The sequence below is a fragment of the Mauremys reevesii genome, linkage group 3 (genome assembly GCF_016161935.1).
Source record: "Mauremys reevesii isolate NIE-2019 linkage group 3, ASM1616193v1, whole genome shotgun sequence".
Classification (NCBI taxonomy): domain Eukaryota; kingdom Metazoa; phylum Chordata; order Testudines; family Geoemydidae; genus Mauremys; species Mauremys reevesii.
The window spans coordinates 120,338,187-120,355,607 of NC_052625.1; the positions used below are offsets into that span (position 1 = coordinate 120,338,187).

At 38.3% G+C, this 17,421-nt stretch overlaps 1 protein-coding gene across 4 annotated transcripts in view; it reads left to right on the forward strand.

The window, feature by feature from the left end:
* Window positions 1-17,421, forward strand: part of FAM184A (family with sequence similarity 184 member A) — a 168,998-nt gene that overhangs the window by 82,562 nt on the left and 69,015 nt on the right. For all 4 annotated transcript variants that reach the window (XR_005596365.1, XR_005596366.1, XM_039531008.1 and 1 more), the window contains exons 7-9: window positions 8,900-9,061; window positions 12,428-12,549; window positions 12,742-12,892. Coding sequence is in view for 2 of the 4 variants with exons in the window: in XM_039531008.1 (XP_039386942.1) it covers window positions 8,900-9,061; window positions 12,428-12,549; window positions 12,742-12,892 (435 nt within the window). In the remaining 2 variants the exon portion in view is untranslated. The remainder of the gene's footprint in view (window positions 1-8,899; window positions 9,062-12,427; window positions 12,550-12,741; window positions 12,893-17,421) is intronic.

Here is a 17,421-nt window from a genome sequence, read left to right on the forward strand (position 1 = left end):
AGCAAACGGAAAGGAAACTAATGTACAAAACTATGATGTAAACAGCTTGATTTATCTCTAATCTGCTCATGTGCAAATCAAGTATGGTACTTACTAAATTTCCATGCACAAAATACTTCAAGAGGTAATTAAAGAGAAAAGGCCAATCTTTTTGGTGACCCAAATTTCTTTATAATTTGTTTACAGTAAACTGTGGCTAATTTCACAGCATGCAGATCCTTTTAAACGTTTCCTGGAAAAGAAGAATTAAACTCTTATTTCCAATAATAAAATTATCCATTATGATACAATATATAGTAATGTATTCCAGGCTACCTTAATATAGTTTTAGTTTGTATTTAAAATGTGACAAATTGGTGGATTCAGTCAATTTCTTAGTGAGTTAAATGTCTGCATTTACATCCAACCAAGTCTTGGCAGAGAAACTCCCAGAGATGGTTCTTTCAGGTCAGACATAGTACACTGCTTGTCATTGCTGGACACTCCTGAACTCTGGCATTACTGAACAGTTATGGGAATGAGTATCTTTGCCAGTAGTTCAAGCCTTTTGAGATTGGGAATGGAAGCTTGATCTCTCTCTTGCCAGTTTGAAGGCGTACCAGAATGCCACTGCTTGAAAATTATTTTTATACTGAGATAAAATTAAAGTTGCTAACATAATTACTTGTGGAATTTGTTTATTTTGCCACTTCAGTAGAAAGCCTCCTTATCTCCCTATTGTGCTCCATGGGGAGCACTTTCATGCTGTCATTCCAATTTGGTTTTCTTGTTCCTGTTTTTAAGCTTGGAAAATATGATTATCTCTCAGTAACAGAAGCTAAAACCTTCTATATTAAATTTAATTCTTACATTTTTTTGCTTATGTGTTCATATCAGGGGTCAACTAAGTAGATCTGAAGGGGTTGAAATTTTTATTTAGCGAGAATTCACCTTCATTATCCAGCTGCTACCAAACAGGGAATATCACATTTCAAAACAGATTATCATTCTTTATTTAGAAAACACAAGTCCAATCCACTAGAGTAGCTAGTTTACTTTATTCTAAGTTTTCCTTTCTTGTCTTGACTTAGTAAGTACAAGAGACTGGTGCTCTGCTTACAACAATAATTTACTTCCAGACTTTCATAGGCAAAACTGGGAAAGGGTTTTTAAGAGGTACAATACTGCATTTATTTTCTGTAATTAGTACAACACTGAATATTCACTGATGCAGAAGAAACTTTCTTGCCAGTTACATCCTTTTATTTTGTCTCTAACATTCCTGTTAATGTGTTTACATTTTAATAATATTTTGGCTCTTTACCTAAAGGGAAGTATATATTATTATCCTTTCTCTTCATAATGCCATCTGTCTGTTAGTGATGGCCAAAGATAGCAACTCACTCATGACCCTAGACCAGGGGTCGGCAACCTTTCAGAAGTGCTGTGCCGAGTCTTCATTTATTCACTCTAAGTTAAGGTTTTGCGTGCCAGTAATACATTTTAACATTTTTAGACTTTCTATAAGTCTATAATATATAACTAAACTATTGTTGTCTGTAAAGTAAATGTTTAAAACACTTCACTTAAAATTAAATTAAAATGCAGAGCCCCCCAAACCGGTAGCCAGGACCCGGGCAGCGTGAGTGCCGCTGAAAATCAGCTTGTGTGCCGCCTTTGGCACCTGTGCCATAGGTTGCCTACCCCTGCCCTAGAATATTCATAAAGACAGGCAATGTGGGTGAAGTAATATCTTCTTTTGGACCAATTTCTTTTGGTGAAGAGATAAGCTTTCAAACTTACAGAGAGATCTTCTTCAGGTCTGGGTTCTGTGCAAAAAGAGCTCTGTGTAAAATCATAAGCTTGTCTCTTTCACCAACTGAAGTTGATCCAATAAAATATATTACCTCACCTACCTTGTCGCTTTATTGTCCTGCAACCAATATGGCTACAACAACACTGCAAACATAGAGATCACATCCAATCCCAGGTTATTGAAGTGTTACAGTTTCATCATATGTCTGTGTGCTACACAGTGTGAAAACTCGTTGATATGTTAAAGAAGTGTTGAAATGTGAAGGTGGTAAGCAGCAATGTATACATTTACAGCAGGAACAGCCAGCATACCAGATTATGAAACTGATATAGAATCAAGTAATACAGTACCTTGAAAAAGCTTATTATAAGAGAGCTCCATAATTTCAAAACACCATCATTTGTAACACGTAATTCATTGATCAGCAATTATCTTTTGATAGCTTTGAATAACTTAGGACCTACTTGGAGGAAAAAAGAGATCATCATGTGACTACTTCTGTATCTAGTATTGTAGAGGTGCCAAATAATTAACTTTTGTGTCACCATTTCAATTATAAACCCATATTGTCAGGGGTTTCTGAGAAGTAGTAAAAAGTTGTTTCAAACTGAAACTTTACAAACCAGGTATGCAATATATCAGAAGCCAGTATATCATTATAGAGTACTTTTAATTTTTTGTATTTAATGTTTCCTTGGGAACAGTTGAGAAACAGAGTTGTCTTACTGTTTTTGAGCAGCCATGCAAAATAGTAGTGTGCCATTCATCCCTCTGCAAAATATAAACAATTTATTTCCTCCATGGTAACCCGATTATACTCAGGCAGAACTATGGATTTTGGGTAGAGTTAGGGAAATATTTCTTTGAAATACACCCTGAACTTAGCTGACTCTTTTTACTTTAAGTGTGTGTGTGATGGTAGTGGAAAGTGGGCATCTTTAAGGTCTGTCCTTTACTCTCCTGTTGCAGAAGTGGAGCCCTTCAGCATTAGCTGCTGGATTATTTCAGTTCGTATTGGTTTAATGTTTCAAGGATATCTTTCCAATGAAAATGGAAACTTTTTTTTAATTAAAGTTGAGATTCACATGTATCCCCAAATCAGAGGGCCCATTGTCACAGGCTTTGTGAGGTTGAAACACTAGTGCTCTACAGAAAATCAAAAATATCTTGCATCTATAGATTAGATAATTTGTTAAAATAGGAGAGAAATAAAAGAAGAAATATACTTGGTTTTAGATGTTTTCAGAAATTGTTTGCGGTTTTCTAACACGATCTTTGCCATTTTTAGCTGCTAGTCACAACTGATCCTCTTTGTATCTTTTATTTCATAATGTTTATAAAGAGACCAAGTTATTGACAATTAAAAATAAGCTACTGTGTATAAAAAGTAATATATGTTAGAAAAGGAGAGAGAGAATGAGAGAAGAGAAACAGCTCTTTTGGTTTTGCCTCTTGCATAATAAAGTAAATGTGCATTTTTGTTTTAATGTTTTATTTCTTTAGCTTCAGCTCCATCAGTATTAACTGAAGAGATTTCTCCATTGCTTCTGACAGATAGGTAGCTTTACCAATGAAAATAAGGCCTTCTGGTACCTCCTGTTTCTGCTCTTTACTCATCTCAGCACTTGTCTTTTTCCTTCCGCTTTTTTTTTTTTGGACTGCCTCAAATAGAGTCAGATATGTATAGAGCACTTAAGTTCTTTAATTTTTTATTCATCTTCCTTGTTTCTCAATTTAATTTTCTTAGCTGCATCTCTAAGGGATGACTGAAGTAAAGAAGATAATGGCCAAGAAAGCAGTTAAGCAGAAAAACCATAGTCTTATCGTTTGAGCTTATCCTTGGCCACCTTGGAAACACTTTTTACTTCCTGCCTCAAGGCCCTGTGTAACCCTCAAGGACCTGGGCAGATAACTGACTCCTTACCCAAAATCTGAGACAAAGTGAATATTATGACAAGGAGGACCCCGCAGAGAAGCCTGATGATACTTTTTTTTAACCAATGGTCCAGGGCAGATAAGAGACTAATGCAGTTTTCCTTTTATATTAGGCTTTTAAAAGAAGTCCCATCCCACCAAGAGGGATAACAGTTATAGTGTTCGTCAACTATAGATCTTAAAATGTTGTACAAAGGTGAATATGTATCATTATTTCCATTTTATATTTGGAGAAACTAAGGCACAGAGAGGTGAAGTTACTTGCTGTGTGACACTGAACAAGTCAGTGCACCTTTCTGTGCCTCAGTCTCTCCATCTGTAAACTAGGCGTAATGATACATCTGTGTAATTGGTTCACCAGCTTTGATAGTAGTGCTGCTCTAGACTCTGTTGTTGCCTGTCAGTGCCTGTAGAGTTGGTTCCAGAAGATACTTGTAGTTGGAAACATAAGGGACAGAAAGTAGTTTCTCATTAGTGACATCCTAATCAGGGATCCCTGAATGTTTGCTTTTTTCTGAAAGGGCTAAGAGATGATTTTCACAAACTATAAATATTGACTGGACTCAAGAGCAACAGCACTAAATTGTTTCCATAGTGCAAATATAGTTCCATGAGTTTGATTTGTTGCTTGAATTGCAACCAGAGGGCAGTGTTGAAACTACTGTAAGCAAAGTTTAATTATTCAGATTGAAATTTCTCTAGGATACCAAGGTTAATGCTGCTCTTCTTGCAAAAATTGTTTTGGGATTTTGTAAGGACAACTAGTATTCAGGGCTTCAGTTTTACATTATTTTCAAAAGATGACAGGCACTTTCAGTAACATCTTTATCACCATGCTTGATCATTGGTTTGTTATTGCCTTAGATGAAAAATCGTCTCCTAATGAATCAAAAGTACAATCTCCTGTGACATCTAGGTTTCCTTAGAGATTTCTATCCAGTTGTGAATTAGACAAAACTCTGTTTAGCTAATACATCATCACTCATCATTCTGATTTTGATTGTATCAGGGTGGACCCTGCTCCTGCTGTAAGGGGTTTAAAAGCGGCCTGGCAGGGCTTGAGAGCTGCTGCTCTAGGCCGGGCTGATGGAGGAAGTAGCCGCAGCTGGGCCACACCCCAATCAGGCCACGGCTGGCCCCTATAAAAGGCTAGAGGCCAGAAGCCCAGACAGTCTCTCTCTGCCTTCAGAGAGAGAAGGGCCTGGCTGCAGGGAATTTGAGACTGGATACCTGAGTGAAGCAGGGCTGGGGAGCTCCAGCCTAGAAAGCCCCAGGCTGCGGCCTAGCAGTGGGCCAACAGGTACTGGGGGTTGCAGAGGGCAGCCCAGGAGTAGGCCAAAGCAGCAGGTCCAAACCCCTTTGCCTGTGATGAGTAGGCTGATACTGCAGTCTGCCCCAGAGTGTGGGGCTAGACAATGACTGGCAGTAGCCAATACTGAGGCAAGGTGGGGATAGAGGGTGGGGGTTCCCCAAGGAGGGGAGACCCAGAGAGAGAGGGGTTACTGCCGGGGGGCAGCACCCCATGTGAAAGGGCACTGGGTCCAGGGAGGGACACGGGGGGCCTGAAGACAGGCAGATCACCGGCCTGCAGAGGGCGCTCCAGCGCTGGAACGAGCTAATTCCTGGAGTCACCAGCAGGAGGCGCCGCAGGGGTGAGTCCGACCCGTCTACATTGATTAACACTTTTTTCCAGCTAACTAATTCAACAGTGTTTTTATTATTCCTGAGACAAGGTGGGTGAGGAAATATTTTTTACTGAACCAACTTCTGTTGGTGAGAAAGACAAGCTTTTGAGCCGCAGAGAGCACTTGTACAGGTATGAGAAAGAAACTTCCACCTTTCATTTTGCTGTGACACTGGGACAGATTGTTTAGCATAAGTAGTTAGTGTGTTGTAATCAACTATTCCAGATAGAGTGGACTTATTAACACCTCTGCAGTCATAAGACAAAAAGAGGGGGTTAGTTGGTTATAGATTGTTGTAATAAGCCATAAATACAGTGTTTATGTTCAGTCCATGATTTTTAGTGTCTAGCAGAGTAATGAATATAAGCCCCCAGGCTCGTCTTTTGAAAGAGTTGTGCAGGATTCCTTTGAGGATGCAGACTGATAGGTCACTTTATGAAGTGAGTTCACCCATAGGTGAATAAGGTGTTTTTGTCTTATCATTTTACTGTGTGAGTTCATTTGAGATCGTAGTGATTGTCTGGTTTCACTCACATAGTTGTTGGGGCATTTAGTGCACTGGATGAAGTATACCACAGGTTTGATAGGCATATGTAGTATCTATGGATCTTGGAAGGTGTGTTTGGGGTGGGGGATTGTTGATTGACATGGCTGCAACTACACATCATTATTCCTGGCATTCTTGGACTCGGCTGGCTTTTAGTTTTTCTTTTGTTTCAATTTATAATACATTTTTAATAAAAATAATAACTAAGGAAACCAAGAGACTGAGAAGCAAAGAAAGACCCAGAACAGGAGGAGCTGAGGTGCCTTCTTTTCATTGATACTGCTGTGTGTGTATCAACATTTATGAGAAAAATCTAGATAGGATATGGAAGTCCAGAAAACAAATTACTAATAACTGATCATCTTTTCCTCTTTAATGTTGAGGAAAAATACCAATAACTGTTGGTAATATTAGTAATTGTAAATAACTATTAAAACATGTAAATATGTATCTTAATTCTGTGCCCCAAATATTGAAACCAAGTTTACTCATATTTGTAAAATAAATATTTGTGGACTACTATGTCACATTGCTCAGGGTTAACGATTGCATACAGTAACTCCTCACTTAATGTTGTCATTATGTTCCTGAAAAATGCGACTTTAGGTGAAATGATGATAAGCGAATCCAATTTCCCCATAAGAATTAATATAAATGAGAGGGTAAGGTCACACACACACACACACACACACACACACACACACACACACACACACACACACACACACACACACACAGTTTTAAACAAACAATTTAATACTGTTACACAGTGATGATGAGTTTGGTTGAGGTAGAGGAATCAGAGGGTGGGATATTTCCCTTACTGCTAAATGATGAACTAGCAATTGGCTGAGCCCTCAAGGGTTAACTCTCTCACTCTGCAAGGCAGCAGGAATGGAAGGAGATATGCACATTTCCCTTAAGTACAGTGCCTTGTTAATTAGATCAGCTTGCTGAGACCACAGCTGCTGCAAGCTTCCTTGGTCCTGAGCCCTGTTCTATGGAAGATGGGGTAAGTGGGGTGCAGGAGGAGGGGGACACCCTGACATTAGCCCCCCTCTTCCTTCCCTCCCCCCCCAGCACAGCAAGCAGGAGTCTCGGGGAGCAGCTCCAAGGCAGAGGGCAGGAGCAGCACATGGCAGTGGGGGAAGGGACACAGCTGAACTACAGGCAGCTGCTGCACAGGGAACTTAGGGGAGCGGGGAGCTGATAGGGGGCTGCTGGTCCACCCTGGTTCCAAGCCCCCACCAGCTAGCTACAAGGGACTGCTCTTCCTGCAAGCAGTAGACATAGCAGGCAGCTGCCAAACCATGTTAGAAGGGAGCATTACACAGCGTTAAACAAGCATGTTCCCTAATCGATCAGCAACATAACAATGAAACAATGTTAACCGGGACGACTTTAAGTGAGAAGTTACTGTACTTTGTACTGTATACTTGAAATGGAGGAATTCTTAAAGTCACCATTAGATCCTTTTCTCTTTAATTTCTTAACTTCTAACAATTTGAAGTTTTTTCAAATGAACAGTTTAATGTAATATTCTTGTAGCGTGTTAGAGGTTTTTTTGTATTAAAATGTGTCTTGATTAATGGTTAAAATACGTCAAGTAAGGGGGTGAAATTCCCTGTGTCCGTTGAATCTTGGTGATTCTCCTGTTCCCCAACCTTCCACTCAGCTTCTGCTCAGACCCTGGGGCCAGAACCAAGTTTCACCCTTCCCCTCTGTCTTTGCTAGACTTTTGACAGAGGATGAAAGTCCCATTGGTATTTCACCTGTTCCCTGCTGCCCCTGCTCATGATTGTTGCTGCTTCTGCGGGGACTCTCCTGAGTACTTCACCTGCTAATCCTTCCCCCCCCCCTTGTTGCACCTACCATTGGGACCAATGTGATCTGTGCTGTTCTCTCATGTTTTCAATTCAGTCTTTTTTGCCTTAACTTCCTTAATACAACAGCATTGAACTCTGACACCATGCTAACAAAAAGTGAGACCAGGCTCAAGAGGAGTAGAACAGCACCTGCTATGCTTTCATAGTGAGAAGGAGGACAGGGAGTCTAGCAACAGTGAAATGGGGGAGGAGAGGGAAGGAATGAGCTAGCACCCAGAGAACAAGACCATATTTGGTCAAAATGAGAGTTGGGGACAGGCAGAAACAGATTGCAGGCGCAAAGTGGCCCAGGCAATACCAACGCCCAACCCATTTTTTATATGTTCTTACCTCCATTCTTTGCTACGTATTCCTAGTTCAGTCCCTAAATTCCACACCCCATTTCAGAGCATCACTACTTCTTGCACTCTTACTGCTTGTCTGGGTGCCACCCTGGCAGTTTGCCCCCCAAAACACTCTAACATGAGCCCCTCCTATTTGTATTCTGTAAAATTCCTCACAAAATGTTTCAAAGTGTAGGTTTGGATACCTTTTCCTTTAAAGGTGTTTAGTTAATCATACAAATATTGTAAATTTAAATACGTAGGAGGAATTCTGCCTGTCAGTACATGAAAATAGTCATATTAAAGAGAAAATCTGATTTACGAGGAAGAGAATAGTATTCACTAAAGTAAAACCCTTAGGCTATGTATACATAGGGATCAAAAACCCGTGCCTGGCCCTGGCTTGTGGGGCTCTGACTCCGGGGTTGAAAAATCGCTGCGCAGATGCTCAGGCCTATGCTGAAGCCCGAGCTCCGAGACCCTGCAAGGGAGGAGGATCCCAGATCCTGATCTCCAGCCTGAACCCAAATGTCTGCACAGTGATTTTTTTTTTAGTCCCACAGCCTGAGCCCTGCCAGCCTGAGTCAGCTGACCTGGGCCAGCTTTTGCTATGTGGTGGGTCTTTTATGCTTGTGTAGATGTACCCTGAGAGTGAAAGATATGAGGCTGATTTTGTTTGGTTGCCATTAGTAATAATTATGAAAATATTGTATTTATTTATATTGTAGGTGTGTCGTCTACAAGACCTAGTAAGAAAAAGTGAACAGGGCCTTGGTACTGCAGAAGGACACATCTCCAATCTTCAGGAAACCCAGGAAATACTCCAAAAAGAACTAGAGTTAACCAGAGCAAGGCTGAGAGAGACCACAGATTCATTGTATAATGTTGAGGTAACCACATGATGGGGAAAGCAAATGATTTAAAACACAATTAGTGTTTTCTGACTGTTTTTTAAATGTCAAGACCTGGTTTAATGGATATATTAAACAAGTGGCTTCATATAGCCCTATTTAAAAAAAAAAGTTGATTTCCTTTTTTTTTCCATTTCAAGTCCTAGGACATAAAAATTAGATATGAATATTTTAAGAGGTCCTTTCTATTATTAACTAAGTGTTGCTACAAATACATCTTTCTCTAGCTAATTGAAATCGTACTGTAAACAACTCTGAGTAGCTGTATTAGAGCTAGAATTTTGTGTTTAACTCTTGTCGATTTTTCACTTCATGTGCCCTCAAACAATGAAATAATGAACATTTAATTGACATGTCCTTTTTTAAAGTTTTCTTTTTAAAAGTAGAAGATATCTGTAAAAGACTGAATAAGAAAGTTTCAGCAAGCAAATGTGCAAAGGTTCACAATTATTGTAGAGTGAAAAAAGGTGTTAGGAATATTCCTTCTCTTGAAACTGAATTCGAGAAAAAAACAGTTATAATGTTTGGTAAACCTCTGAGTTAGTCTGCAATATAAAATATAATTTGTTTTTTGTTGTCTTGTGAACTAAATTTGCATCTTAAATTATGTGTGCACGTATGTAAGTGAAAAGACTCCTTGCCCCCTCAGTTAATTTCCTTATAAAAACCTACTGAGGCGTTACAGAAATGTAGGCTATTTAGAGACCAATTTGCTTATTGTGTACTGTCATATTTTCTTTCCACTAATTTTTATTGAAAAGGAAAACAGCATTTTCAGCATCTATTTGGTTTTGTTGTTTATTCCCTACCTAAAATCATAATTCCCTATTTGTGATGTCATACGTGGTTGCTATGGAAAATATCCTTTATATAGAATTATAGATAGACAGATGTTTGCAGGCATGCATGAGCTTTGTTGGTGAATACCCTTTTCTTGCATGAGCAAGCAGTGGAAATTTATGCAAGCAGCAATAATAGCAAAGCAAGAAGCAGCAAAGAGATAACGAAGCAAGATCAGAAGAGGAGGAGGGAGGTGTCTGTTCCAGCAGCTGAGGTGTGAAGTGTGAGAGGGAGGAGGAGAGAAACTGGAGAAAAAGCCATTCTTTCTCTCACAGTTCCTGTTAAGTCTATGGTGTGTTAAATTAAATTTGCAATTGAATCAGAGCTCAATCTTCTCTCTGGAGTCTGGTCTTTTTTTTTTTTTTTGGAGGATGGCCACCTTAAACCTTAATTGTGTGTATTGAGAGGGTTGAAGTGTTCTCCTGTTCTTTTTTGTTTTTGCCATCTAATGTGTGATTTGTGTGTCATTTGTCATTTTTTCCTTTTTGTTAGAGTTGTCCAGTTTGGCGAGCAGAGTATAGGGCAGGCATGGCTGGCATATGATGGCATATATGTGTTGTGTGAGGTGAATGGGTGATGGTGTGGGTGTGGTGTCTGGGTCCTGTGGTGGGGTGTGTGGGTGTTGGTGGATATGTGAGAGGGGTTGGCGAGGTTTGTGTGTTGTGGGTGTGGTTGTTGAGGTACTTAGAGTTGGTGTGTAGGTGTGTTGTGCTGGGTGAGAATATGTTTCAGGTTGGCAGGTTGTCTGGGCGGACTGGCCTGCTGCCCCCCAAAGGCTGAAAGTGTGGGATCATTGTCCAGGATGGTTGTAGATCCCTGATGATGCGGTGGGGGGTTTGAGCTGGGGACTGTATGTGATGGCCAGTCTGTTTCTGTCTCTTTTTCTCTGGTGCTGACAGTCTCTGGGAAAGGATAAGGAATGGACAAATGGACATTAGGAATGGACAATACAAAAAAACATAGGAAAACACTTGAACCTCCCAGCCACACACCCTCATTTTAAGGTGGCCATCCTCCAGCAAAAAAAAAAAAAAGACAGGGACCAGACTCCAGAGAGAAACTGCTGACTCAAGCTCAACTCACCCAGTTTTTATCAAATCAACCTAAACAAAAGACAAAGACTGTGTGACCAATGAGACCTCCCTTCTCCTCCTGTTTTTCCTCAGCTAGCTGCTGAACCCCCCCCTCCCTGATTGATCTAACCTCCTCGTCTCTCTAGCTTGCTTCTTGCTTTGCATATATACACACCTGCCCTGGAAATTTCCTGCTGCTTGCAAAGAGAAGAAGTGGGTCACCATTCAGCCTCATGCTGCAAAACATCTGTTAGTCTATAAGGTGCCACAGGATTCTTTGCTGCTTCTACAGAACCAGACTAACACGGCTACCCCTCTGATCCTTTATATAGAAAATCATTTAGGCAGATGCTTAACTTTAAATGTGAATAATCCCATCCCCTATTTGGTAAAATGCTTGTCTTTGCCAAGGCCCAATGTAAAAGATTAAAGGATCCAACGTACAGGTTGCTAGTTTAGTACAAGCATCTTTTTTGTTCCAACTTGTAACTTTCAGATAACCACGGTGCATTCAGAAAGAATAAGCATCTGAAATTTAAATGTTCACATTTAAGTATCAGAGGGGTAGCCGTGTTAGTCTGGTTCTGTAGAAGCAGCAAAGAATCCTGTGGCACCTTATAGACTAACAGATGTTTTGCAGCATGAGCTTTCGTGGGTGAATACCGAATGGTTAGTACTAGCAATTGTCTCAGCAGGTTTTAGAATGTATTGGTTAGAGAAGAGCAAAGACTGCAAAAAATGTCCCATGAATATTCATTAAATAAAAAAAAAAAAAACCTGCTGATACTCTCCATGTGCTTTGTGTTGGCTTTTCATAAGTAAAGCAAATACTGCTGGCAGGAATGTTTACTGTAACTATGAAGTTTAAGTAAATATTTCAAAATGTTCACAGAAAATGAATTTTGAATTCCTGATTACAAGTGTCCACCACAAAAACTTGATTGTTATAATTATGCCTTGCCAGGCAAGGAACAAAAACATACCATGTGAACTTTGTATCTGATCAAAACAGCTCAAATTTTGAATTTCAAGTGCTGAATAATTGCAGCCAACCGCTCACATATGATAAATACAAAGAAACATTACTTGCATAAATGATTCCTTGAAAAATTTCAAATAAGTAATAAATTAAAAAAATATATTTTGTCAGAAATGTAACAACAGAAGCATAATTCAGATAGATCAAATATTTGTGGAACTGAAAATAACAACGAAAACAGTCTTCATTGGGAGTCAGATTTTTAATTATTTTATTAATTATTTTATACTTTAACCATGTTAAAATAAGGCACCTGTAAACAAGTGTTTAATGACCAAAAATGTCAAATCTAGTTGTACACACTGGCAGGAATTTTATTTTGGTTCAGAGAAAGATTTCTGTTCAAAATTTTTTTTGCAGCTGGTGAGTCTCTTATAAAGTTTGTATTTTCAGGGGGAACTAGAACAGGAGAGACAGCAGCATGAAGCAAAGATTTCTGCCATGAGGGAAGAGGAGAAGATGAAAGTTGACAGAATGGCTCGTGACCTAGAAATAAAATGGACAGAAAATCTTCGGCAAGTGTTTTTTCTTTGTTTTAAATAGGAAAGAAAAGCATGCATAAAATGCAACAAGTCATTATTAATGCAATGTACAGCAAAGATTTTTGTAATTGTATAAGCGTTTCAAATTCACTTCTCAATAAATACTTAATTTTTATTTTTATGAAAGGCTAGATCATGTTTTAGTTATGTTACTTTTGCTTTCAGACAGGAATGTAGTAAACTTCGTGAAGAGTTGAGGCTTCAGCATGAAGAGGATAAAAAGGCAGCCATGAATCAGCTCTTGCAACTGAAAGAACGCGAAAAAAATGCTGCCAGGGATGGATGGCAAAAAAAAGTGGAAGATCTTTTAGACCAGGTAACTAGAATGGCTAGTTCAGTATCAGAGGAATGTTATAATTTGGATTTAGGCTGCTGATGGTTTATTACTGACTAATTGTATGAAAGCAGTATAAAACTTGTTTCTAGGCATAATTTGGATGATGGTAACTCATTACAGATTACTCAAAAATAACAATACTGATTAATGAGAAATTTTTTCTTAGTCATTAAAATGATGAGAAAGAGTATACTCTTTTTCCTTCTGTTACTGAACATGAAGAAACTGTTTTCATTTCTTTGGTATTCTTATCCACGCTCTGTGGATTTCTGGCGCTCTACCTATTAATGTTTCTTGTTGTAGGTATTTATGTATGTTATATTGTTTAGTTAGTTTTGTAATTATTTGGAGGTATCATACATGTTTACATTGATGGTACAGTAGAAACCATTAAAAAACTCAAAATTTGCCAATTACCAGTATCACCACACATTTACTACAGCTATCTCCTGCCCTAAATATAGGGGGGAAACTATACTAATCTCAGATGCTACAGTGTGATAATCTTTGTAAATGCTGGCTTTTTAATTGCAGCTACTGTGTATATTCATGCTAATATTTACTATAATACCATGCTTTCCTCCTGTTAAATCATTCACACGCGTTCTTTGTTTTATACTTTCTTGCAATGACAGTATTGGATGAAAAATAAGGAAAAGAGAAGGACAAACATAATTTTAATGACAGAAAGGAATAGCTGTTTGGAAATGATTTAGTAAACACATGTTATTTTTGTGCCTGTATTGTGACTGCTACAGCCATGGCTTCAACTTTGAGAGCTCAAAAACTTAAGTGTGCTGCTTTGTGCTCACAATTAATTATGGGTGCGTATGTTAGTATTTCCCCATCTAATTACCTGATTTTTATATACTGTAGGAAAGTTAAGTTTGTAAATGCTATCATTTCTGCCCATAAAGGTGGAGGCTTCTGAAAATCTTGATCTAAATTATTTTTTACAGCTTGGATGTAATCAAGGACTTTTGTTTCTCATTTTTTAGTTCATTCTCATTTTGAGTAGTAGTATTCTCATTATTTTCGAAGACTCATTTATTCCCATTTTTTCAGCTTGTAATTGGCACATTCTTAGTTACATTCCCAAAAGGAGCTCAATTTACATGAGGTACATCAGCCAAAACATGCTAAACTTTGTGGGGTTTTTTTATTTGTGTTAAAAAAACACTTTCATTATGTTTAAGATACTTAACAAGACGTGTTGTAATTAGGGCTGTCAATTAAATCACAGTTAACTCATGCAGTGAACTAAAAAAAATTTATCGTGATTAAAAAAATTAATCATGATTAATCACAGTTTTAATCGGACTGTTAAACGATATAATACCAATTGAAATTTATTACATATTTTTGGATGTTTTTCTACATTTTCAAATATATTGATTTCAGTTACAACACAGAATACAAAGTGTACAGTGCTCAATTTATACTACTTTTGATTACAAATATTTTCACTGTAAAAATGACAAACAAAAGAAATAGTATTTTTCAGTTCCCCTAATACAAGTACTGTAGTGCAATCTCTTTATCGTGAAAGTGCAACTTACAAACGTAGATTTTTTTTGTTTGTTACATAACTGCAATCCATAACAAAGCAATGTAAAACTTTAGAGTTACAAGTCCACTCAGTCCCACTTCTTGTTCAGCCAATCGCTAAAAGAAACAAAATTGTTTACATTTACAGGAGATGATGCTGCCCACTGCTTATTTACAACGTCACCTGAAAGAACAAAGTTTCGCATGGCACTTTTGTAACCGGCATTGCATGGTATTTACATGCCAGATATGCTAAACATTCATATGCCTCTTCATGTTTCAACCACCATTCCAGAGGACAGGCTTCCATGCCGATAACACTTGTTTTTTTCTTTTAAAAGGTGTTAATTAGATTTGTGACTGTACTCCTTGGAGGAGAATTGTATGTCTCCTGCTCCATGGTTTTACCTGCATTCTGCCTATATTTTGTGTTATGGTAGTCTCAGATGATGACCCAGAACATGTTGTCTGATTTAAGAACACTTTCACTGCAGATTTGACAAAACAGAAAGAAGGTACCAATGTGAGATTTCTAAAGATAGCTACAGTATCCAACCCAAGGTTTAAGAATCTGAAGTGCCTTCCAAAATCTGAGAAGGACGTGATGTGGAACATGCTTTCAGAAGTCTTAAAAGAGCAACACTCTGATGCAAAAACTACAGAACCCGAACCACCAAAAAGAAAATCAACCTTCTGCTAGTGGCATCTTACTCAGATGATGAAAATGAACACGCGTTGATCCACACTGCTTTGGATCGTTATCGAGCAGAACCCGTCATCAGCATGGCCGCATGTCCTTTGGAATGGTGGTTGAAGCATGAAGGGACATGAATCTTTAGCGCATTTGGCACATAAATATCTTGTGACGCCGGCTACAACAATGCCCTGCAAACCCCTGTTCTCACTTTCGGGTGAAGTAAATAAGAAACGAGCAGCATTATCTCCTGCAAATGTAAACAAACTTGTTTCTCTTAGTGATTGGCTGAACAAGAAGTAGGACTGAGTGGACTTGTAGGCTCTAAAGTTTTACATTGTTTTGTTTTTGAGTGCAGGTATTTTTGGTACATAATTCTACATTTGTAAGTTCAGTTTTCATGATAAAGAGGTTACACTACAGTATTTTTATTAGGTGATTTGAAAAGTACTATTTCTTTTGTTTTTTACAGTGCAGATATCTGTAATAAAAAATAACATGAAATGAGATCTGTACACTTTATTGTGTTGTGTTGTAATTTAAATCAACATATTTGGAAATGTAGAAAACATCCACAAATATTTAAATAAATGATATTCTATTGTTTAACAGCACGATTAATCACGATTAATTTTTTTAATCACGTGATTAAGTGTGGTTAATTTTTTTTAATCACTTGATAGTCCTAGTTGTAATAAAGCTTGCCTGTTTTTCTGGAGTGTAAAAATACCAGTTCATGACTGTTGGAAATGAGCATGTACTTTTGGGATTTTTTTTCTTTTCCTGAATTAAGATTTTGGAACAGAGAAATCCAGAAGAATAATGATAAAAGGGAAGAGAGGTTATTCTCAGGGTAAGAAGAGAATTGTGGGCGTAGGAGACAACTTGTGTATGTTAAAATGCTTATTCTCTCTCTTACGTTCATTCACCTGTGCCCAGCCACACAAAATAAGAGTTATGCCATACCATGACAGCGTGTGGAGACAGATGACTAATTAGAAACTAAAACAATGCAAAAGACATTTTCCATTTCTCTTCACTTGTTACTTTTTCATAAACAGATCCTCAGTTAGGATTCTTGTGTGCTATTGACTATATTCTAGTAAAGTCTGACCTTGCTGGTGGGGGATTTTATGGACTGTGATCTTGTCTGGTGGGTTTAGTTCTTCATATTGATCATTCAGGTTTTTTTACTTCTGGCTCTGACAGCTTTGCTTTCGTTTTCTGCGTCTCATACTCATACACCTTGAAATGGATAAAGTATTTTCATCTTGTTTCTCTGTGATTGGCAAAAGGATTTTGCTGTAGCTCTGTGTAGCTTTTTTCTGATTCTGTGAGTCTTCTTTCTGTAGTTCTAATTATCACCTACTTTTGGCAGTTTTAGGTGATTCTAGTATGTAAAGCTAACAAATAATAAGAAGGAAGATCTCTTCATACAAGTGCTCTGTGTGTGGAGTGATATTGTAGACCACTTTAACAAGTTGTTTGTATTTCTGGAATGAAGTTGGACCTAACCTTATGTTAAATGAGGGATAGCTCAGTGGTTTGAGCATTGGGCTGCTAAACCCAGGGTTGTGAGTTCAATCCTTGAGGGGGCCATTTAGGGATCTGGGGCAAAAATCTGTCCGGGGATTGGTCCTGCTTTGAGCAGGGGGTTGGACTAGATGACCTCCTGAGGTCCCTTCCAACTGTGATAGTCTATAATTCTATGACCTTAAGAGGTCAGTCCATGTCTAAAAAATGGGCCAATGTTGAGGTAACTACATATTTCAGGCTTTTGGTAGCTAATATTATTATAGTGTGGCTGGAGGTACCTGGTCATGTTTGATTGGTTTTATTTCTAAAATGGCCGTAATTTTTCTGAATCTGTTGTTTATAGTTGTTTTTTAATGAAAGGTGGGCTTTGGTTTCTGGCCTTCAAGAAAAAAAGTTGTTTGAGCAAAGATTTGGGTCACTGCCATTTTGCTTCCTCCTACCTCAATTGTGTACTGCAATTCCCTGCTTGGAAATGATAAGGCTGTTTTTATAGATGTTAAGGGACCTGACTGTCATTACCATTTACCACTCAGGAGTGTAAATGGGTTTTTAAGGAGGATGTAAAGTCCCTTTACACTTCTAGAATGGTGTGAAGGAGCCTTAGGCTTGGTCTACACTACGGGGTTAGGTCAAATTTAGCTGCGTTAGGTCGATTTTAAAATGAATGCGTCCACACAACCAACCCTGTTCCTTCGACCTAAAGGGCTCTTAAAATTGATTTCTGTACTCC